This window comes from Hyperolius riggenbachi, chromosome 12 (genome assembly GCF_040937935.1).
Source record: "Hyperolius riggenbachi isolate aHypRig1 chromosome 12, aHypRig1.pri, whole genome shotgun sequence".
Taxonomy (NCBI): Eukaryota; Metazoa; Chordata; class Amphibia; order Anura; family Hyperoliidae; genus Hyperolius; species Hyperolius riggenbachi.
In genome coordinates this window covers 107055972-107079300 of record NC_090657.1, presented here as the reverse complement: position 1 = coordinate 107079300, position 23329 = coordinate 107055972, and the positions used below count along the sequence as shown (strand labels likewise).

The window sequence follows — 23329 nt, the reverse complement described above, 5'->3', positions numbered from 1 at the left end:
GTTTTTCTTCAGGCCAGGGACATAAGACTTATTATAAGAGACAATGGTCCATATGCAATTCACCTTTTCTCCTGAGTTTTCTCCTAGGAGATCATTTTTCATCTTCTGTTTAAAATCACTTTTCAGTACTTTGCAATTAAAAAGGTAGGTGAAAAAGCACTATAAAAGCGATTCCCAAAAAATGGAATACATTTATGTTCAATATTTTCCCTCCTAAACTGCCAGCATGCAGTGGGAGAGTTAGTCTGAAGCAGAGGCAGGACTCCCATTCCTGTTTCCAGTCAGATTCCTCAAAAAGAGTAGGCCTGGTGGCCATCTTTAACCTTTTAATTTCCATCAAACAAACATCTAAAAGGAGCCCATGGAGATAGCATGCTTAAGCTGGGACTCTTAAACAGAACTGTCATTGAGACTTTTAAGAACTTTTCTTGGACTTCCACAAAACAAAGGATTCAGACATCCCCAATCTCTTAAGTATTATTTTCTTCATTTTCTCTTTCTATGTCAATACTGTCGCTACCGTTTTGTATCTGTTATTCATAAAACAATTTCTGTAATATTGTTAATATTAATATTGATAATATTGAGTGGACTCCACTCTCCTTCACCCCCCACATCCAAAACCTCACAAAGTCCTACAACTTCCACCTCCGTAACATCTGCAAGATCTGCTCTTTCCTGACCTTTGTCACCACCAAACTCCTCATCCATGCCCTCATAATTTCCCGCCTTGACTGCTGCAACTCCCTTCTGTTTGCTCTCCCTATGACCCGAATTGCCCCGTTGCAGTCCGTTATGAATGCGGCAGCCAGAATTACCCACTCCTCCCATCGCTCCACCATGGCGGCTCCCCTCTGTTAATCCATCCACTGGCATTCTATCCAGTCCTGAATCAGATTCAAGATACTGTGTCTGGCCTACAAATCTGTCCACAAAACCTGCCAACCTACATTTCCAATCTTACCCAGAGGTACACACCTAGCCGCTCACTCCGCTCCTCCATTGAACTTCGCCTGACTGCCCCCCGCATCACCGAATCCCATGCAGGCCTCCAGGACTTCTCAAGAGCTGCTCCAACACTATGGAACTCTCTACCTCTCCCCAATAGGGTTTCCCCCTCCTTCAACATCTTTAAGAAGGCCCACAAAACTCACCTTTTCACTCTGGCCTACCTCTCCCCATCCCCTCCACACACACACACACTTGTGCTCTAAACCTGCAGATGAACTCTGGTCCCCTACCTTTCATATCCCTATCTCTCCCTCTAGATTGTAAGCCTTCAGACAGGGTCATCCTCCTTTATATCTCCTACCTGTTCATGCTGTTCCATTACCAAACACCCATCCTATGGATCTGAGTGAACTTGACTTGCCTAATCTCCATGCTCCCATCCAGTGGCTGACTAAGCATTACCTTGTACTCATACTGTGCTGCGTGATCTGGTTTTCATGTATTCCTGTATTGTCTTATTGCTGTATGTCACCCCTAAATATTGTCTGTAACCTTAACAAATGTCCAGCGCTGCGTAATGGCCCTTTATAAATACAATAAATAAATAATAATGTTATTGCATATTTTTAATAAAATGGCAAAAAGTCGTTTTACGGCTGTTACCTGTGTTTGAGTACCGCAGAAAGAACCTTGCCTCTCTGGAGAAACGCTACCCAGAAAACTGTATTGTTTCAGTAAAAAGACATTATGTTAACCGTTTCTTTCCACAAGCTTAGAATAGTCAGGAGGACCTTTCCCTCTATAATTGAAAGGTGGTGGCAGTTTACCTTTAAAATTGTGCGCTGTTGGTGTTTTCATGCGTTCCCTTCTAGCCTGTCTGTTTTCCAAATTTCAGCTCCTGTGGCACATCGATTGCATTCATGAGATTGGATGGTCTGGCCCCTGCTTTGGAGGCACTAAGTAGTCTGGCCAGTAGGGGGCGCGTAACAACTCTTGTGAAGGAAAAGAGATAATACATTGTTTCAAACTCCATTAAATAACTACTAGGGTTGAAGGACATTTTGACATAAAGAAATGCAAAATTTGCCAATAATAGGTTTCCCTAAGGGAAATTTTCTGAGTAAACCTAAAGGCATAGCTAATTTTATCAGTAAATATATGTAAAATATATCACTTGCAAGTTTTGGGTCAGGATGACCTTCACCAACCATTTTTGCACCACAGACTTCCTTAGCTGAAAGCCCAATCCCAAATTATATTTTTGAGTGACTTAAGTTACAAGTGTGTATGCACCTTAAAGAAAACTTGTAACAAAAAAGTGCCCTAGGGGTGCTTACCTCGAGAGGGGGAAGCCTCGGGATTCTATAGAGGCTTCCCCCGCCCTCCACCGTCTTGCTGTGCCCCTCCGAACAGCGAGCATGTAAATATTTTCCTTCCCGACTCCAGTGCAGGCACAGTAGTGGCTCTCAGCTCAGGATCAGGCAGAAATAGCCGATCCCAGTTGGGTCCACACTACTGTGCAGGCTCAAGTCTTCAGAGGGTCCCATCGAGACTACCGTGGGACAGAGGAGTATGGGGGAAACCTCCATAGGATCCAGAGGCTTCCCCCTTCCTGAGGTAAGTACCCCCCAGGGGCACTTTTTTTGTTACTGGGTCTCTTTAAGCTCTCATATTGATGAATGACCTTTGACTGCAGACGCTACCTGCTATATAGTATGCTGGCCACCACAGACAGTTCTATTTTCATACAGATGGTAAGACTTACTGTATTATGTACAAATAAATGGGGAACTGCCATTTACAAATTTATGAACGGAGGAAATTTGTGACATTGAGTCCATCTATCGTCACATTTATTAATAGAGTTTATTTTCTTTTTCTTAGGGTGAATCTGGCCCTGGCATACACTGAACTGACAGAGGAACTTTACCGTCTACGAGACTTGGCTGCTTTACAAGGCCGCATTCTGAGGTCGCTACTAGAGGAGCAAGCAGGTAATAATCTCAACCAAAATAGGAAATAACAAAAAATGGTGTGAAAAGTAAACATACATATGATAACCAAGAGTTCATTGTTTGTGAGCATAGACTTTTTACCATATATAGTATTAAGATTAATTTTAAACAGTTCTTGCGTTGGTACACCATGTCCTCACACAAAATGGAAAAATCTTATTACAGTATAAAATGTGTGTGTGGTCAGGGAGGGACAGCATAATGGGGGCTCTGAGGGATATAGAACCATACTTAAATGACGAACATATCTCAGTTTAGTGTCATACTAAAACCATTACATGTGACCCAATTATGTTGCAAATGTTTGATTTGTCTACAAATTAATTTGAGCGCTGGTAGCGTCGAATACTTGTAATCATCAGCTTTGCAATTTCATATGGGCTTTCAATGCTGTTTCCTACCAACCATCTATCTCTAAACGACATCAGACTTCTGTTTGTTTCTGAATACACTGTCCAATAAATATGTATGGTATATAGTATGTATACTAATACAAACTAACGTCATTTTAAAGTGCTGTTTTTACATAAAATGACACATCTAGTTTAAGGTAAATTCTTTCTATTAAATTGTAATAAACATAAATCAATAAGATAGCTTCTTTTTTTTGGGGAGGGGGGGGGGGGGGGGGCTCACTTCTACAGTAGGTTGGTTGGACTTCATACATGCATGGTGGTTTCACACTACATACATGAAGCATCTTATCTTCTATCTTCATTTGGTGAACAAACATTTTTATTTGACCAGATAACTTAACTTTGGTTGTTTTTTGGGAAACCTTGATATCATAGGATTGAGTGAGTGGTTATGCAGGTGCTCACACTACTAATACTGTCTTTCTCTGTTTTCAGGACAGAGGCATTCTCCTCCACATCGCCACTCTCCCAACCAGCTACGGCATTCTCCTTCTGCCATCCGCCATTCCCCATCATCACAGCGCCGCTCCCCTGTCCCTCAATGCCCATCTCCCATCCTACAAAGGAGATCCCCTGTGCCACAATCTCCAGTCCATCAACGGCGGTCCCCAGTGCCACCCTCCTCCCCTTTACGTCGATCACCTGTGCCCTCACCATGTCCATCCCCTGTGGGCAGTGAAGTCTCATATCCTAAACCTCCAGTTCATCAGGCTAAAGCATCTTTCCAGGCACGGCGGAGCTATTCTGAAATCAGTGAGCCTGCTTTGTATCCACGAGCCCCACGCTCCCTTTGGATGCCAGCAGGGACAGCCACTTTACCCAAGCAGCGATCCTACAATGAGGGTTATGCAGGAAGCCCACCTGCACTACCCTGCTTCCAGGAACCACATCAGCAGTCATCTGATGAGGATGAGTGGAGCCCTCCATCCCCACCTAGTCCAGAGCTTGGAGCGGTACGCTGTGCTTCCTTTTGTGCTGGCTTCCCCATTCCTGATGCAGCAAGCAGAAGAATGTCAGCGTCTTACTCCCGTGCGGAACATGCACAGTCCTGGCCTTCCATCAATGTAAGTGTGGGAGGAGAAAACTTCAAGGAAACATGCAAATACGAGCACACGAGCTGGGGAAATTTGATCACATGTGCTTATGTTGTGCTGTAGCTTTGCATTTACATTACCGATATTTTACTAGTGAATAACTCAGCCCTGGCAGGGAAGAGATAACTGTCTATTATGTGCAGGAGGCTAGATGGTATTGATCTGCAGGGGGCCTCATGATAAGTTTGTGGCCTATGAATTTGTGGCTGTGTTGCTGGAAAGCTCGGTTCCCACTTGTGCTGGATCAGTGGGAGCAGACCGTGTAATGTTCATTCCAATGGTCAGGCTGTAGCCCAGGGCGGATGTTCTCCCCCATAGGCTATATGGTGGAACACATCCAACCTGCCCGGGATTATTGGGCTCAATTCACTAATCTTATCTCCTGTCTTTAATAACGTTTCTAGAGTGGTCACCATGGTGATGAGGCATGTCGTATTCAGGAAACATTTTACCTCAGGCAAACCTAAAGTTAACTCTTCTGTCTTTAAGTTACCTCTTCAATCCTTAAAATAACTCCACAGTTAAAGACAGGCTGTTTATTAACTGCGTGTGAAAATAACTACAGAGGAGGTAAATTGACTACAGAGGAGGTAACTTAAGGAATGAAGAGATAAGATAACTCTCTTACTGTGTGGAGGTAAGTTTTCTCTTGCCTTATTATCTCCAGCATGATCTTAGTGAATTGAGGTCATTGTGTACTTCTTAGAAGTGCGGTCCGCTTATGGCAAAGGGGCCCACGGATCCGTTGCAGAGTGATAAGTGTGAACGACTCCTATTTATAAAATAACTAGCTGGTTGCCCGGTTATATCTTTGGCTGATGTTGGATCCGCCCACTTTTTCTAACCCTAACACACAATTACTAAATATTCCCCTTGAAAATCAATAGGTGAATATAGATTGGCTTTTGTAGGCTCCACCCACTTTTCTGAATATTAATTCCAGTCACCCAGTGACCAACTGTGCAACGTTTGAGAACCCTATCATTAAAAGTGTAAGAATGGCTGCAGTTTACATTTTCCCATTGAAATTTGTATTTGTCTCCCCCCCACTGATGTCCCGGCATTGCCCAAGTATGTATTTGGCTGGTGTTGACTGGGCCCACTTTTTATAACCCTAACACACAATTACTCAATAAACAAGATTGTGAGCTTTGCGCTCTTTGGCATCAATAATTTGCATTGAAATGAAACAAATCTGATTGTTTTTTTGTGGCTCCACCCCCTTTTCTGAATTTAAACCCCAGTCACCCAATGACAAACTGTACTTGGTTTGAGGCTTGTGCCATTAACAGTGCAAGAATGGCAGCAAAGAAATATTCCCCTTTAATATCAATAGGTGAATTTTGATCGGCTTTTGTAGGCTCCACCCACTTTTTCTGATAATTAATCCCAGTCACTCAGTGACCAATTGTGCAAAGTTTGAGAACACTACCATTAACAGTGTAAGAATGGCTGCAGTTTACATTTTCTCAGCGAAAATTTTAATTGTCTCCGTCCACTGATGACCCAGCGTTGTCCGGTTATGTATTTGGCTGGTGTTGGCTGCACCCACTTTTCCTAACCCAAACACACAATTAATCAATTACTCAATGACCAAGTTTGTGAGCTTTGGGGTCTTTGGCATCAATAATTTGCATTAAAACAAAACAAATCAGATTCGCTTTTTGTGGCTCGACCCCTTTTCTCAAATTAAACCCCAGTCACCCAATGACCAACTGTACCAAGTTTGAGGCTTGTGCCATTAACAGTGCAAGAATGGCAGCAGTTACATATCCCCCTTGAAAATCAATAGGTGAATTTTGATTGGCTTTTATAGGCTTCACACAGTTTTCTGAATATTAATCACAGTCACCCAGTGACCAGCTGTGCAAAGTTTCAGAACCTTAACATTAACATTATAGGAATGGCTGCAGTTTACATTTTCCCAGTGAAATTTGTATTTTGTCTCCGCCCACTGATGACCCGGTGTTGCCCGGTTATGTATCTGGCTGGTGTTGGCAGCGCCCACTTTTTCTAACCCTAACACACAATTAATCAATTACCAAGTTTGTGAGCTTTGCGGTCTTTGGCATTAATAATTTGCATTGAAATTAAATAAATCTGATTGGCTGTTTGTGACTCCCCCCCCCCCCCCTTTCTGAATTTGAACCCCAGTCACCCAATGATCAACTGTAACAGGTTTCAGGCTTGTGCCATTAGCAGTGCAAGAATCGCAGCAATGTAAATATTCCCCTTGAAAATCAATAGGTGAATTTTGATTGGCTTTTATAGGCTCCACCCACTTTTCTAAATACTAATTCCAGTCACCCAGTGACCAACTGGGCAAAGTTTGAGAACCCTACCCTTAACGTTGTAAGAATTGCTGCAGTTTACATTATCCCAGTGAAATTTGTATTTGTCTCCGCCCACTTTTTGGTTATGGGAATAAAAACTATCCTATATGTTATTCCAGTTAATGTACTATGTGTGTGCCAAATTTCATTCAATTCCATTCAGCCATTTTTGCGTGATCGAGTAACAAACATCCAAACATACGAACTTTCCCATTTATAAATTTTAGTAGGATAGCCGCTCACTGTCAGTTTACCGATGAGTGGAGAACAGACAAAAAATGTGCATTCTCCGCTCAAATGGGAACACAACCTCACTCACAATAAATCAGCCTGGAACACTGGCAGGCCAATAGCTAAATCAGCAGTTCAAAGGTAAGTGGAATAAAGTTTAATAGGGTCCATTGTCATAATATAATATCTAATTATCCAGAATCCTTTATCTGTAATCTTCTTTCTTCAGCAGCAAGGAGCCTCATGGTTCCTCTTCAAGGAATCAGGTGGGAATTCCCAGGTAACATTACCTAGCATAAAGTGGCCATTTACGATAAATGGAATCTGCTGGAATTACACTGGGATGCGAAAGTTTGGGCAACCTTGTTAATCGTCATGATTTTCCTATATACATCATTAGTTGTTATGATAAAAAATGTCAGTTAAATATTTCATATAGGAGACACACACAGTGCTATTTGAGAAGTAAAATGAAGTTTATTGGATTTACAGAAAGTGTGCAAGAATTGTTTAAACAAAATTAGGGAGGTGCATAAATAAATAAATAAATAAATGCATAAATAGGTGCATAAATAAAAAAAGAAATGAAATACATTTTTTTAACAATATTGAAATCAATATTAAAGGGATACTGTAGGGGGGTCGGGGGAAAATGAGCTGAACTTACCCGGGGCTTCTAATGGTCCCCCCCAGACATCCTGTGTTGGCGCAGCCACTCCCCAATGCTCCGGCCCCGCCTCCAGGTTCACTTCTGGAATTTCTGACTTTAAAGTCAGAAAACCACTGCGCCTGCGTTGCTGTGTCCTCGCTCCTGCTGATGTCACCAGGAGTGTACTGCGCAGACACAGACCATACTGGGCCTGCGCTGTGCGCTCTTGATGACATCAGCAGGATCGAGGACACGGCAACGCAGGCGCAGTGGTTTTCTGACTTTAAAGTCAGAAATTCCAGAAGTGAACCGGAGGCGGGGCCGGAGCATCGGTGAGCAGCTGCGCGGGCACAGGATGTCTGCGGGGGACCATTAGAAGCCCCGGGTAAGTTCAGCTCATTTTCCCCCGACCCCCCTACAGTATCCCTTTAAGTAGATCCTACTTTTGCAGAAATTACAGCCTGTAGGTTCCAGTGAGAGTCTGGATTCTGCTTTAAGGTATTTTGGACCATTCCTCTTTACAAAACGTCTCTAGTTCATTCAGGTTTGATAGCTTCTGAGCATGGACAACGCTCTCTAATTCACACCACAGATTTTCAAATGCATTCAGGTCTGGAGACTGAGATGGCCATTCCAGAACGTTATACTTGTTCCTCTGCATGAATGTCTTAGTGGATTTTGAGCAGTGTTTAGGGTCGTTGTCTTGTTGAAAGATCAAGGCCTGGCACAGCTTCAGCTTTGTCACTGATTCCTGGACATTGGTCTCCAGAATCTGCTGATACTGAGTGGAATCCATGCGTCGCTCAACTTTAACAAGATTCTCAGTCCCTGCACTGGCCACACAGCCCCACAGCATGATGGCACCACCACCATATTTTACTGTAGGTAGCAGGTGTTTTTCTTGGAATGCTGTGTTGTTTTTCCTCCATGCATAACGCCTCTTTTTATGCCCAAATAACTCAATTATAGTTTCATCAGTCCAGAGCACCTTATTCCAAAATAAAGCTGGCTTGTCCAAACGTGCTTTAGCATACCTCAATTGGCTCTGTTTGTGCTGTGGGAGGAGAAAAGGCTTCCTTTGCATCACTCTTGCATACAGCGCCGAATGGTTGAACAATGCACAGTGACTCCATCTGCAGCAAGATGATGTTGTAGGTGTAACGATTGGTGTAGTAACACAGACGTCTGATTATGTGTGATCTGCAGAATCACCAATAATACAGACGCTATACCTGATTATGTGGTGATCTGCAGTATCACCAATAATACAAGTATAGCTGGCAGAATACAAGGTGTGTAGTGCTTTGTGCAACAATAACAAAATAGTTAGCTAGGCCTCACCAGAGGAGCTGGTGGGCACTATTGGTACACAGTAACTGAATAGTTTGACTAAACCTCACCAGAGGAGCTGGTGGGTACTATTAGAACACCATAACTGAATAGTTTGGCTAAACCTCACCAGAGGAGCTGGTGGGTACTCTTAGAGCACAGTAACTGAATAGTTTGGCTAAACCTCACCAGAGGAGCTGGTGGGTACTATTCAAAAGCACCTCACCAGTGACAAGGGCTCACTGGTGAGTAGAAAGGTCAGACAGACTAAGATCAGTAACAGGCGGGCAGGTACAGTACAGAATCGGCAGGCAAGAAAATAGTAAAATATCAGGCAGGGTTCAGCAACAGAGTCAGATGGGCAGAAGTACAGAAACGATAAGCAAGATCAAAGTCAGAGGGTAGCCAGAGTCATACACAGAATATCAATATACAGTAATACAATAATCCTAGTCTTGTGTGAAATCCCTGGTTTCCTCCAAGATCAAAGCACACTGGATACTATCTAAGGTCTGAGCGCTAGCACATAAGTATTCGCCACAGCAGACAAGTTGCGAGTGAACAGTGAAGGCTTATGAAGCAGAGGAGACCCCACAGCCGCGCCCACAACAATCAGCCAATCCGGAGAGCCGTGAGTTTCCTTTGACGTCAGCCGACCGGCTGGTCAGCTGACGCACCTCCTCCCCGCATAAAGGTCCTGTCTCCGCGCGCGCCCGCGCGATACGGCAACCCTATGTGCAATAGACAAACCCGTCCTCAACGTACAAGACGCCAGAGGCACGGGTGAAGTCCCTGAGCAGGAAGGCAAGGCGGCTGTGGAGACACCCTGCGTGCCCGCAGCCGCCATTCCTGCGGATGTTACAGTAGGTCTTTGGTGCTGGTCTGTGTGTTGACTCTGACTGTTCTCATGATTCGCCACTTCTGTTTATCCGAGATTTTTCTTGGTCTGCCACTTCGAGCCTTAACTTGAACTGAGTCTGTGGTCTTCCATTTCCTCAATATGTTCCTAACTGTGGAAACAGACAGCTGAAATCTCTGAGACAGCTTTCTGTATCCTTCCTCTAAACCAGGTATGTCAAACCGGTCCTACGAGGGCCGAGATCCTCACACATTTTTGATACAGCTCAAATGAATTGATGGGTCTGAATCAGGAAAGGTGTGGTCCATCAGGTAGAACACATTCCTTTCTTTCTCAGTCCATCCTAAACACTGGCATGGATCTGGCCAGGCCTGGAGTTTGACACGTGCTCTAAACCATGATGGTGAACAGTCTTTATCTTCAGGTCATTTGAGAGTTGTTTTGAGACCCCCATGTTGCTACTCTTCAGAGAAAATTAAAAGAGGAGGGAAACTTACAATTGACCCCCTTAAATACACTTTCTCATAATTGGATTCACCTGTGTATGTAGGTCAGGGGGTCACTGAGCTTACCAAGCCAATTTGAGTTCCAATAATTAGTTCAAAAGGTTTTGGAATCAATAAAATGTATGCACCTGCCTAATTTTATTTAACAATTATTGCACACTTTCTGTAAATCCAATTAACTTCATTTCACTTCTCAAATATTACTGTGTGTGTCTCCTATATGAAATATTTAACTGACATTTTTTTATCGTAACAACCAACAATTTAAACAGGAAAATCGTGTCGATTAACAAGGTTGCCCAAACTTTCGCATCCCACTGTATCACAGTTAGATAACTTGAAAAATGTTGACAAGTTATAAAAAATGTTGACAAATGTTCTTTAGCACTTGTCAAAGCGGACCTGGACATTTCTTTGTTACATCCCATACACATCCTGCAATAAATATGCAGTGTGTCTATTTCCTGCTTTCATGGAAACAGACATTGGCCTTGATTCACAAAGCAGTGATAACAGTTATCACGCTGTGAAAAGTGCTTCGCGCTAAATTTCTCGTGAAACGGTTATTGCACGCAAAAGTTCGCGCGATAACACAAATTTTTCGCGCGTTAACGTTATCGTGCGAACGTTAACACGCAAAAATTTGCGTTATCGCCCGCAAAGCACATTTTTGCAGCCGTGATAACAGTTATCACGGCTTTGTGCATCAAGCCCATAGGGTTCACATCCTGTGTTTACAAATTAGCTGCTCTGCTAAGACAGCCAGCTGACAAAGCTGAGCGATCAAATTACAGTGGTGATTAGTCAGGTAAGCGGGGATTAGGCAGGCTAAACTCTCTAAATACATACAGGGAGCATTTATCTATGTTTCGATCTGTCATGTGCAAGAGTTCAGGTCCAATTTAAATCTAGATTCTCTTGCTGACATAAGGAAGGTCTATATGAGGACAGCGTATTGCATATTAATTTGCTTTTTCTGTTGTGGTTGCAGTTACTGATGGAGAATGTGGACTCGGAGGTAAGGAGTTGTCCTCTCTGTCAACTGGCCTTTCCTGTTGGATATCCGGATGATGTTCTAATAAAACATATTGACTCCCATTTAGAGAACAGCAAGATTTGACAGCATCCAAAAATCTCAGTTCCGGGGTGCTGTGTGATACAAGGACGTTTAGCACTGGGGTCCCAAAGCAGCCAAAAACACACTGAAAGGTCATCCATAATAACCAACCCTTATGACCTATACACTACCGATGACTACTTTATATTGTATACTGAGTATCTGTATACTGATCTATGAAGTACAGTGTTATGATATATGATGAATGTGAACACATTGCATTGTACTGTGAGATTCACGGACAACAAGCAGGATTTGGAGTTCAGTGCTTGCAGTTAACAGGCTGCACAGTACAACAATCCTGAGTGTCTAGACACCTTTAAAGTACACTGTTAAAGGAAGGGTGAGTATACTTATGCACATGGAAATGAACACATTGCACTTTATAATGAATGGTTCTGAGCATTTTATCACTGCAGCTGTGGGACTACAAGTGTAGTATGCTCTGACCACATCTGGGTGATTAAAAGCTAGCATATGAATTTTCACACCCACTGAACTGCTACAGGTTTCTTATGTTGGTACAACAGGGTTATTATCAGATCTGTTTCCTACACCCAGAGGGAGTCCCAGTAGCAGAAAAGAAAAGTCATTACAGGTAATCCCCGACTTACAAACGACCCGCTGATACGAACGGCATGGATTCAGTGTTTCCATGAGAACAAGCCAAAACATTTTTTTAAAATTGGACTTTTAGTTTTTGAGAAAACCAATTTTAAAAAATTCTAAGAAAAAATGGCTTTTAAACTTGTATAAGCAGGTACAGAGGGCAGATGTGACACTGAAGGCACAGGGGGGCACAGAGGAGGTACAGGGGATAGAGATAGAGATAGCACATTGTTCCGACTTAAGAACAGATTCAGGTTAAGAACAAACCTACAGTCCCTATCTCGTTCGTTAACCGGCGACAACCTGTATTAGTGCTTCTGTGCTAGCTACCAGTTTAAATATCATTGTCCTGTGCCTTAAACAGAGTTAATGGAATCTAATGAATGGGCAGTTTGATTCTGTAGTGGTCACCAGAAAGACCGCACAAGAACTTAAAGGGGCACTATAGCGAAAAATTGTAAAATTTAAAATATGTGCAAATAGAGACAAATGACAAGTAAGTTTTTTCCAGAGTAAAATGAGCCATAAATTACTTTTCTCCTATGTTGCTGTCACTTACAGTAGGTAGTAGAAATCTGACAGAAGTGACAGGTTTTGGACTAGTCCATCTCTTCATAGGGGATTCTCAGCAAGGCTTTTATTCTTTATAAAGATATTCCCTAAATATGATTTGAACAATGATGCTGGCCAGCTTCCCTGCTCACTTCACGGTTTTTTGGCAGTTGGACAGAGCAACTGCCATTCACTATGTGCTTTTGAAAATAAGTAAATCCCTGAGAATCCCCATGAAGAGATGGACTAGTCCAAAACCTGTCACTTCTGTCAGATTTCTACTACCTACTGTAAGTGACAGAAACATAGGAGAAAAGTAAATTATGGCTCATTTTACTCCGGGGAAAAACGTACTTCTTATTTGTATATTTTTGCACATATTTTAAATTTTAAAATTTGTCGCCATCTGTGTAAATGAGATGTTGTTTGTTATGTTTTAGACTTGGCCATTATGGATAAGCTCCGCAGAGCTCCTACGTTTGGAATCTAAATTCTGATAAAACTTGCAGGCCTCAGCAGTGGGGATGGTCAGTTAACTTACCCTTGTCGCTGCCTATAGCCACTAGCTACCAGTTTAAATATCATTGTCCTGTGCCTTAAACAGGGTTAATGGAATCTAATGAATGGGCAGTTTGATTCTGTAGTAGTCACCAGAAAGACCGCACAAGAACTTAAAGGGGCACTATAGCCAAAAATTGTAACATTTTCACGATTCTATCGTGTTCCATCTCTCCAATACTTCCTCCTTCAAACCTAAAAAGAGGAAGTATTGGAGGGTCTTGGAACGCAAAGTGGAGCAGATCGGATATAAGTGGCAACAAGAGTAAGTTAACTGCCGCAGCCCGCAAGGTTTAATCAGAATTCGGATTCCGAACGTAGGAGCTCTATGGAACTCATCCCTATTGACCATCACCTTTGCTGGTCAAATCTCTTCCAGATCTGGTTGTCCACTGCTAAGAGGGAGAAGTCTTGTGCAGCCCAACTGGCATATGCATGCAGAAAATCTGACAACTTTAAAATGTTCTATTCATTCCTAAGTTTGAACCAAGTTTTTATATTTTCAAGTTTAATTGATTTACCATAAAAGTTAATTATCAGAGCTGCCACAATTATCCTAATTCTCAACTGAAAGATGTTCATTTCCTCCTCCTTATTTTCTACAAAAGCCCTGCATCTATTATCTGTCATTTTCCTGCCAAAAGCTACATTCCCCTTGCCCCATCCTCAGACTACCGCACAGCTCCTTAACTCCCCTTACATTTCAGGCAAGGAAGTAACAAAGGAGCAACAGAGCAATTGCATCTAAAAAGACTGAGGTATGCAGAAAGGGTGTTGTAAGATGGACCTTGTAGTCCCATTTCTCATCTAGATGAGATCAGCTAATTCTGTTAAAAAAAAAAGTTACATTCCTCTTTTTTTAGCAGATAAAATTATAACAAATACCTTAATTTGTATCCAATAATACTTGCATTTCTAATGGGACCAAATTCACTTAAGGGTCAATGCAGTTGTAGTAAACTTATCAGATTCCAATTGTGCTGTGGTGCAGCAGTCAGAGCCACCTAGATCAGGGCCACCCAGCCCTGTCCTCAAGTACCACCAACACTGCATGTTTTGCAGAAAACCACAAACATGCACAGGTGAGGTAATTAGTGTCTCAGCAAAGCTGATTAACTACCTCTGTGGATTTCCACAAAACATGCACTGTTGGCAGTACTTGAGGACAGGGTTGAAAAGCCCTGACCTAGATCAGGTACTCTGTTAAGATTTGTATGGAGTGTCCAGCTCTGGGGCCTGTAGCTAGGTGCGTAACTACATTGAGCAGGGCCCCCCTGCAGCAATTTGTCAGCCTGGCAAACATACCACGTGTCAAGCACTGATGCAAGTGTGGTTACGACCTGCATCTGGCAGGTGCTCCGAGACCACCAAATTGGAGGCTGAACAGCATGCCAGAGGTGCAGTCTAACCACTTGTAAGAAAGAGCCCTAAATGTAATTTTGCTAAATGTGCTCAACACCATATTAATGGCACCTCTTTCTCCAGGCATAGCTTACCTAGAGGATAAATACGTACTTTCCAAGGTCACCGGAGTCCTAATCTACCTATAAACAAACAATCAGGCATAGGGCTTGATTCACTAAGACAAATAGCACGCCTTATCAAAGTTAGCACGCCTTATCAGAGTAGCACAGCGAGTGCTACGAACCCACAGGGGCCCAGGGCAGGAAGAGTGGAGCTCTCGTCATTACCAATTAGCAGGCATAAGTTTGCTATGCTACTCTGATAAGGCGTGTTAAATTTGATAAGGCGTGCTAACTTTTATAAGGCGTGCTATTTGTCTTAGTGAATCAAGCCGTAGGCAGAGGCCTAATGCCTGGTACACACCATGCAATTTCCCGTCACATAGACGGGACAAATTGATTATTTCCGACAGGTCCAATCTGATTTCCGATCATTTTTTAAAATCGATTTTCTGATCACTTCTATAGAAAATCTATCCGAAATCAGATTGGGCCTGTCAGAAATAATCGATTCGATCCATCTATCTATCATCATCTATCGGGAAATTGCATGGTGTGTACCAGGCATAAGGCTATAAAGGTCTTATTTGACATATCAACCAACAGTATGTAATTAGATGGCACTGAAAACTAAATTGATAGCATTCAGTCATAAAATATGCGTTTATTTGAGTCAATGGAAAGACAAAGGTCAAAGGCATCTTCGTTCCTGTTTTGTAGAGATGATGTAGAAAATAATTCTAGTTCATGTGCAGCTTTCGTGCAAATTGTACGCAGCTTGAACATGAGCCAGTCAAAACTGACAGGAAGTTAATTTCATTATTAGAATTCCAATATGTGTTAAACGTTACATGCAAGCGGTAAGTATTGTCATCTTCTTGGCCATCTCTCTCCTTTTGATTTGAAATAGAATTGTTACCAACACAAGAAACCTGAGGGGGCTGGACCAATATTTCCAAGGTCCTTTCCTATTGATTAACATGAGCTGGTAGACAGGACTAATGTGGACCAATATCTGCAGATTGTGTGTCTGTAATAACTTGTTTCTCAGTGAATGCCATTAGCCCTCAATGAATTTATTCGGGAACATTTTCATGAGTTTCGGTTCAGCATGCTCTAAATTATGTGTCTTCTGGAAACCATCAAGTGATTCATTTTAAAGGGTCATTTTACCCCAGACTGATATTTCAGATATACACAGATGTCATGTGTCAGAGATTGTGGTGCTAAGATCTGTTGCATCTGAGTTCCAGGCTCCTCTCATCAGCCATGAGTGGCATGAGGGCCCTATCTCTCTCACTCTCTAGGAGAGTCGGATTGTCTTACTTTACACAGAATGCTGCAAGTGAACTGAGATTCCTTTAGATCTCACCACCAGTGTCCCCAGGAGCCAGGAGAAGATGAAGTCCACAATATCAGTTTCAGGTCATTTGACCCAACACCCAAAAGTTCTTGTGTACCCAATTTTGAAGCTGAATAAGGGGGGGGGGGGGGGGGGTTGTTAAACTTGTGCCTATTCGTCTATAATAATTCTCTCACACTTGTAAGCTACATCTCAGAGTGGAAAGGTATCCTTCACTCATCTAGTGAGCCTGAAATGCTTCTATGGTGTTTGTGTGCATGATACAATCTCTCCAGGCTGCATCTAAATTGAATTTAAGGTACACAGCAGAGTCCATCCACCTGAAGGTGCTGCTGCTGAGACCATTGTTAAAGAAATGGATGTTGATACATGTTCAGAGAAGACCTAGCAGTGAGAGACGATCTAGCACTATGACGTATGTGCCATTTAAAGGACTACTTTCAATTTAAAAAAAGGACTATCAGCTCTCTGCACCTCTTAACCCTCTCACTGCCAGATGAGCCTGCAACGCATTGCCAAGAGACATCTCCACCGCATGCAGAATACATGTCTCTGGTTAGGCCCTGGCATGTAGGGAGTTAAAAAGAAAGCTTCCTGAAGGGAGTCGCCTCTCCCTGATGTGTTATACCTCAGCCCCTAACTTATGTGTAATGTATACATACACATACTTATATGTTCATATATGTGTGTATATACACTGAGCCTGCACAACAGTGTCTGTATTTCTGGCTGTGCTGGTCTACTGTCTTCCTTCAATGTCTGGTCCAGTGATGCTGTGAGCTGGAGTAGTCTGCAGGTCAATACTGTGTGTACTACAATGCACTGCTTGCTCTGTAATGTCAGATTACACCTTCTTACACACTGTGCATGTGACGTTATGGTGCTAGCAGTATAACAACCCACAGTGCAGTGCTAGGTAAGGAACTACATCCAGCAGTGCAAACAGTGGGTATCTTTGATTCACTGCAGTGCTTGCTGTGCTCTTGTGAAAATACTGCAGGAAAGTAAGGCAACCAATCTAAATTCCAAGTTCTTTAGGAACGGACAGCATGATTTTGATTTTAAAACGGCATCTGTTTATCTGTACTATTATTTAACTAATTGCAGGCTAAAGCCTACTACCCTTCCCAACAGCCAAGGCAGAGGATCCAGCAGGATTGTGTTGTTGTATGCGTTCACAACTACTACACAGGCTTCCAGAGTCAAACGCAGACAAAATTGCAGAAAAATCATGCGTTTTAAAGGTGGTGGTAGCCTGGAATTGATGCAGCAGCCCACTTACCAATTTTTTTTAACAATGATGGAGGAATAGCTAGGACAGTGATGGCTAACCTTGGCACTCCAGCTGTGGTGGAACTACAAGTCCCATGAGGCATTGCAATACTCTTGGCAGCTCTAAGCATAACTCGGGGAGGCAGAGGCATGATGGGATTTGTAGTTTTATCACAGCTGGAGTGCCGAGGTTAGCCATCACTGAGCTAGGAAGTATGTTTTATTTATAATGCTGTGGGTGAGAAATGATGTAAACTTTTCAATTCATTTCCTCTTTAACCCATTTGCGTTCCGTCGTTTTCACTTGAGAAATGTTCACCTCCCATTCATTAGCCTATAACTTTATCACTACTTATCACAATGAACTGAAGATTTCAGCCATTATAGTTTTAAAATAATACATGCCTCCATAATTAAAACTCACGTATTGTATTTGCCCATATGTCCCGGTTATTACACCGTTAAAATTATGTCCCTATCACAATGTATGGCGACAATATTTTATTTGGAAATAAAGGTGCATTTTTTCCGTTTTGCATCTATCACTATTTACAAGTTTAAAATAAAAAAAATATAGAAATATTTCATCTTTACATTGATATTTAAAAAGTTTAGACCCTTAGGTAAATATTTACATGTTTTTTTTTATATTAAACATTTTATTTGGGTATTTTTGGGAGGGTGGGATGGAAACAGTAGTTGTTATAATGTAAATGTGTGTTGAATTTTATTTTTTTTACTTTTAGTTGTAGTTTTACTTTTTGGCCACAAGATGGCGGCCATGAGTTTGTTTACATGACGTCACTGTAAGCGTAACATACGCTTAGAGAGACGCATGGGGGAGGTAACAGCCAGAAAAAGCGCGGCTTCCGAGAGAAGCTGTCGCTTTTTCAGCGGGGGAGAGGAATCAGTGATCGGGCACCATAGCCCGATTCACTGATTGCCTGGCTAACGAACCGTGGGCCGGGAGCACGCATGCACGCGCGCGATCGGCCGCGGGAGCGCGCATGGTTCCTGGACGTAGTTTCTACGTCCAGGAACTAAAATAGGTTAAAGTACACCTCGGCAAAGCTACCTACGGTAAGCACAGAGGTATGTTCATGCTGGATCCACATACCTCCTTGAAAAACATGATGCCAAAGCATTTACTTAATATTCCTTCGGTCCAGTGGGGACTCCTCAGTAGATGGAGGACGCTGACCCGGCAGAGTTCAGGGACCGGCGTCCTTGGACAACAGGGCCGCGTCTCGCTAGGGGAGTGTGCGCACACGCCCTCTATCTATTCAGCCCGGCAGGGGCGTGGCCACAGCACTGACGCAAAGGTTAGGGTATTTAACCCCTGACCTCTCGCCATTCAGTGCTGTTGCATCTGGGCACACAGCCTAGGCATGCTCCCACACTGTCTCTTGTTCCTCTGCCTGGAACCAGTCTGTTTCCCCTGCCTTGCTAGCCAGTCTGCCTGCCAATTGTCTTGTCAGTCTGCCTTGTAATTGTCTTGTTAGTCTACCCTGTATCTCTCCCTTCAGACAGCCCTGTCTGTCTCTTCCAGTACTTCAGTACTTACCCAGCGTTCCCTGTCCAGTACTCCGGTACTTATCTAGTAGTCCCTCCTGTCCTGTCTGTTCTGCCCTGACTAGTTAATTTGTCCAGTTTTCTTCAGTCAGTCCTGTTACGTACTCCTTCCCTACCAGCAAGTTTCCCCTTCTGTTCTTCTCGTCTCTGGTGGGGTAGTCCTAGGAGTCATGACCTGCCGAGCTCAAGGCAGCAAAGTAGTCCGCCAGTCATTAGGGATGACGGCCCATCATCCCTTGTGGGGTGCGCTGGTGAAGACCCATGCTCGCTTAGACTCCATGCCCTGGGACTGCCCGTATCTATCACCAGTACCAAAATCTATAGAATCCCGACTCATGACTTTTGGCTACAGTCAAATTTTTGGACAGGAAGAGGCAGGCTTTGCTGCTATATTTCCTCCTATCCTCCCATTCCCTCCTCTTCACTGTCCTATTTGGGAGGGTGATAGGAGGGACATCACAGAAAACCTGCCTCTTCCTGCAAGTCATATTTTTCAAGAAGTGATTACAGTCATTGATTCAGAACATGACAACATACTCTGAAACAAATAATTTAATTGGACAAACAAAGGCAAGTAACATTTTGCCTGTAAAATGAACCTATTTATGGGGCATCACAACAGATAGAGCAATACCCAAGATGCAATAGGAGAGAGAGTGCTGCCCATATAAGTTCACAGTCCAAAATTACATACAGACACCAGACATTTGTCTCCCAAGATAATTGGTAATTATGACCTCAAGTAAAAACTTAGCATCAGTACAGGCATTGCCATGCTGTCATGTGTATGTCTGAACAACCTGGCGTGGATATGCATGGTAATAGTGACATCTGGAATGTGATTGGTTGCTGAAGGCAGGGCTGAGACTCTCCTGCATTTTCCTGCATAATTTTCTACTTACAAGATGTATTGTATTGCTCTCTTGTCAGACATGCTGGGTTATTAGATATGCAAAGTGCAGTAACCAACAATGAGAAAAGTGAATTCGTTTTATTTAACTTAGCAGTGTTAAAGGGATTCCTAATTTAGTAAAACAACTATTGATGTCTGTAATACAAAAATGACATACATAATGTGCTGTCCTGTATCAATACTGTGGGACCTGATCTAGGGGAAAAGGTAACCCTGCAACAGTGTGAAGAGTAGTCTCAAGTTGAAGTGCAGTCTGAATTTGGCAATAGATCAGCATATCCATATCCCCCCAATAACAATTAGGCAGATGATCCCTCCATCTCTCAAATAAAAACTAGGCTGTGTAATAAGAAATTTGAACAGACATTTCCCCAAGTAACATAATTAGGCAGCATGCATGGCCTAGTTACAAATATAACAAACTAACATATTGATAACAGATGGCTTCTAACCTCAAGTTACAGCTCTAATGACAGACCTCTAGTTATAATGCTCCCATTCACTAGCACTCTCCACATGTAGAGGTGGCAGTGCTGATAGAGCTTACTTTTCTCCATACAGTGCAGCATCGAGCCTTTGCTCTGCTCTCCAATCCCAGATCATGTGACACTGGAGAGCAGAGCTGATGCAGGGCCCCAGCCAGTTTGTCAATCTCTGGGGAAGAGGAATCTAAATGGAAAACAGAAGGGATGCTACAAAAGCAGCACCTTCAGTTTTTTAAAGAATAGGAAAGAAATGGGTGCAGCTTTACTTACCTGGGGCTTCTTTCAGCCCTTAGAAGTCTAACCATTCCAGCTTTCCAGGCTGCAGCTGTTGCCTCCGCAAAATCATGACTCGCGGCTGGATCATGGACTTGTGTCCATGATCAAGCCGGGATCGTGCTGCACTTGCGCAGTTTGTATTGGTGAACCTAGCCCCAGGAGTGCGATATAGAGAGGCGTGCAGCACACCCGCGCATGCGTAGAAGTCCGCAACCCAGCGGCGGGTTGAGATCTTACAGTGGCACCCTAGAGAACAGGGAAACTTTGGTGTTGAAACGGTTAGACTTCTAGGGGCTGGAAGAAGCCTCAGGTAGGTAAAGCTGAACTAATTTCTTTCAGCTAATGTATATGGGCCCATGGCACTTGCTGTACTCGCACTCCTCTAGATATGCCTCCTGTCCCCCCTTCTTGTTCTAATGTCCAACTTTCTGGCCTCATGCAGAAATCTGTTTAAATAAATCTATTTACTTACTAGAAAGAGATTACAGCACTCATTTTTATGCTCACTTTCTAAATGACTGCCTTGCCAATTTCAATATAAAAGAAGATTAGAGAAAACAAACAGTGCGATGTGAAAATGAATGTTTCATGCTGCTCCTATCTGCATGCAGGGCCGGTTTAAGCAACAATTGGGCCCCAGGGCAAAATAAACCTGCCCCCCCCCCCCCCCCAACAGATACCCCGGAACAAAAATCGGCATTAAGGGACCTTTTTTGCAGCTGGTATAGTCAGGGTGTGAAGCCCCAATCCGTCGGAGCTCCACATTCTGGCTACCCCAGCCTGCATGGGGGACAAGGGGTTAAAAAGTTTCAGGAGGGGGGACCCCACATCATTTTTAAAAACAAATTCCCACACTCTAAACATAAAAAAAAAATTGGGAAAATAGGAAAAAATGCCAGGGATCTTCATGCAGCCATATTGCGGCTGTATAGCGATCCCTGGCCAAAGCGCTGCGGCTGCGTATGGACCCCCAGGAAACCCCATCAGGAGATGTATTGCTCTTTCTTTTGATGCATGTAAAATTGCACTACTGTTAGCTTTGCTACTAAAAGTGACATTTACCGCATTTAAAAGTATACTTTTTTCCTTCGAAACTTTAATATCGATTTTCTCAAAAACTATAAGGTCTTTTTGAAAAATTGTTTTTTCCTGTTATTCCCAATGATCTCCTTAACATATCCTGCACATTTAGGGTTTCTAGCTTTTAAGGTGGATTTGCTATTAACCATTAAAGTCGGCAGGTTTTTAATTGTGTTTTTTTTTCTTTAGTTTAAACTTTAAAATCGATTTTCTCAAAAACTATAAGGTCGATTTGAAAAAGCTCCAGAGCTACAAGCTCTGGGGCCCTGGGGCAATTGCCCCCTTTGCCTCTATGGTAGCGCCGGCCCTGTCTGCATGACTGGAGGTGTGTTGGGGACGTGTTTTATGTCGAGGTTTAACTAAAAGTGTCCCTCTTTCTCATGCTCACAATTTATGACTGGCCTGGCTACACATGGGAAACACAGGCCTGTTGCACACAATCAGGAATGCATGCATCAGTCTGGTCTATCCTTGCAGGAATTGGGCAGGAGAGCACTTTGAGTATTGCAGACACCAAATCATTGTTTTTATGTTTCAGTATTGTGTTATGTCTTTTAGTGATTCTTTGATAACTACTCATTTGCCAGCAATGAAGTACCCATGCATTAATGTAAGGCCCGGTTCACATTAGCGGTCGCCGTCCGGAATCGCCGTGCCGGAGCCGGACCGCATGTGGAACGGACGGAATGGATGCACGGCATAGCAATGAAAGTCTATGCGTCCGTTCACATGCGTCCGTTTCGTCCGGACCGGAGCCTGATCCGGACTCCGGCATAAGATCCAACATGCGCTATTTTTTGGTCTGGCTCCTCCGGCAGACGTATCCGGAGCGGAGCCGGACTGTTGCATCCGGCCAATACAAAGCAATGAGAACCGGAGAGAGCACAACACACTGGCTATAAAAACCGGACGTTCTACCTTACTTCCTATGCTTTTTCTAGTGGCCATTTTGGATGGGGACCACATGGGCCCAGCGTTTACAGAGTGGAGCAGCAGGGATTTCATGCTGGAGCTCTTTGGCAGCAACATGTCTGATGATATGTCTGATAACGAGGAGGTGAGGCCTTCTCCCCACATAGTAGTAGGTGAACAACAGGAAGGAAAGAATTCCCAGGTACGAGTAAAAAATGACTGGATCCATGGTCCCAACTGCAGTCTCTGTATCCACGGATGGTCTCCACACGTCCACCTGTCTCCAACAATGACCCCAGAGCTTCTGCTGACCTCCCAGACCCCAGGTATTTACAGGTTGTTATCTCTTTAAGAAACCGGATCCGGACCGCAACCGTGTTCATACCGCACGGAAAACGGATGCAAACGGACCGGATCCGGACCTGATCCGGATAGGAACCGTACGCATTAGGTCCGGATCCGGTGCGGTCCGGACACCGTTCCGGTTTTTACAAAACCGCAAGTGTGAACCGGGCCTTACAGAAACTGGACTCACTAACGAAAAGAAGGATGTTGCTAGCAGCATTTTAGCAATAACACTGCAACAGCTCCCCTTTTTTTTTAGCGAGCGCATCTACTGTAATATTAATACATTCAGGTAATATCTCACTAGCTAAGAATTGCTTGATATGTGTCAGGCGTGACAAGTAAAAGATTTTTGTTTATACCTCACTGCACCTTGTTCACCTTTTCTTTTTTGCTGGAAGTGGGTGACCTAAGATTAGTATCTCATGA

At 43.2% G+C, this 23329-nt stretch overlaps 1 protein-coding gene across 1 annotated transcript in view; it reads left to right on the top strand.

Annotated features, from left to right (window-relative positions):
* The window catches only part of TBKBP1 (TBK1 binding protein 1), a 166007-nt gene extending 154377 nt beyond the window's left edge, over positions 1–11630 (top strand). Inside the window, exons 7-9 of the mRNA XM_068264146.1 lie at positions 2836–2945; positions 3818–4446; positions 11375–11630. Coding sequence (XP_068120247.1) covers positions 2836–2945; positions 3818–4446; positions 11375–11503 — 868 coding nt within the window. The 3' untranslated portion in view covers positions 11504–11630. The remainder of the gene's footprint in view (positions 1–2835; positions 2946–3817; positions 4447–11374) is intronic.
* The last annotated feature ends 11699 nt before the right edge of the window (positions 11631–23329 follow it).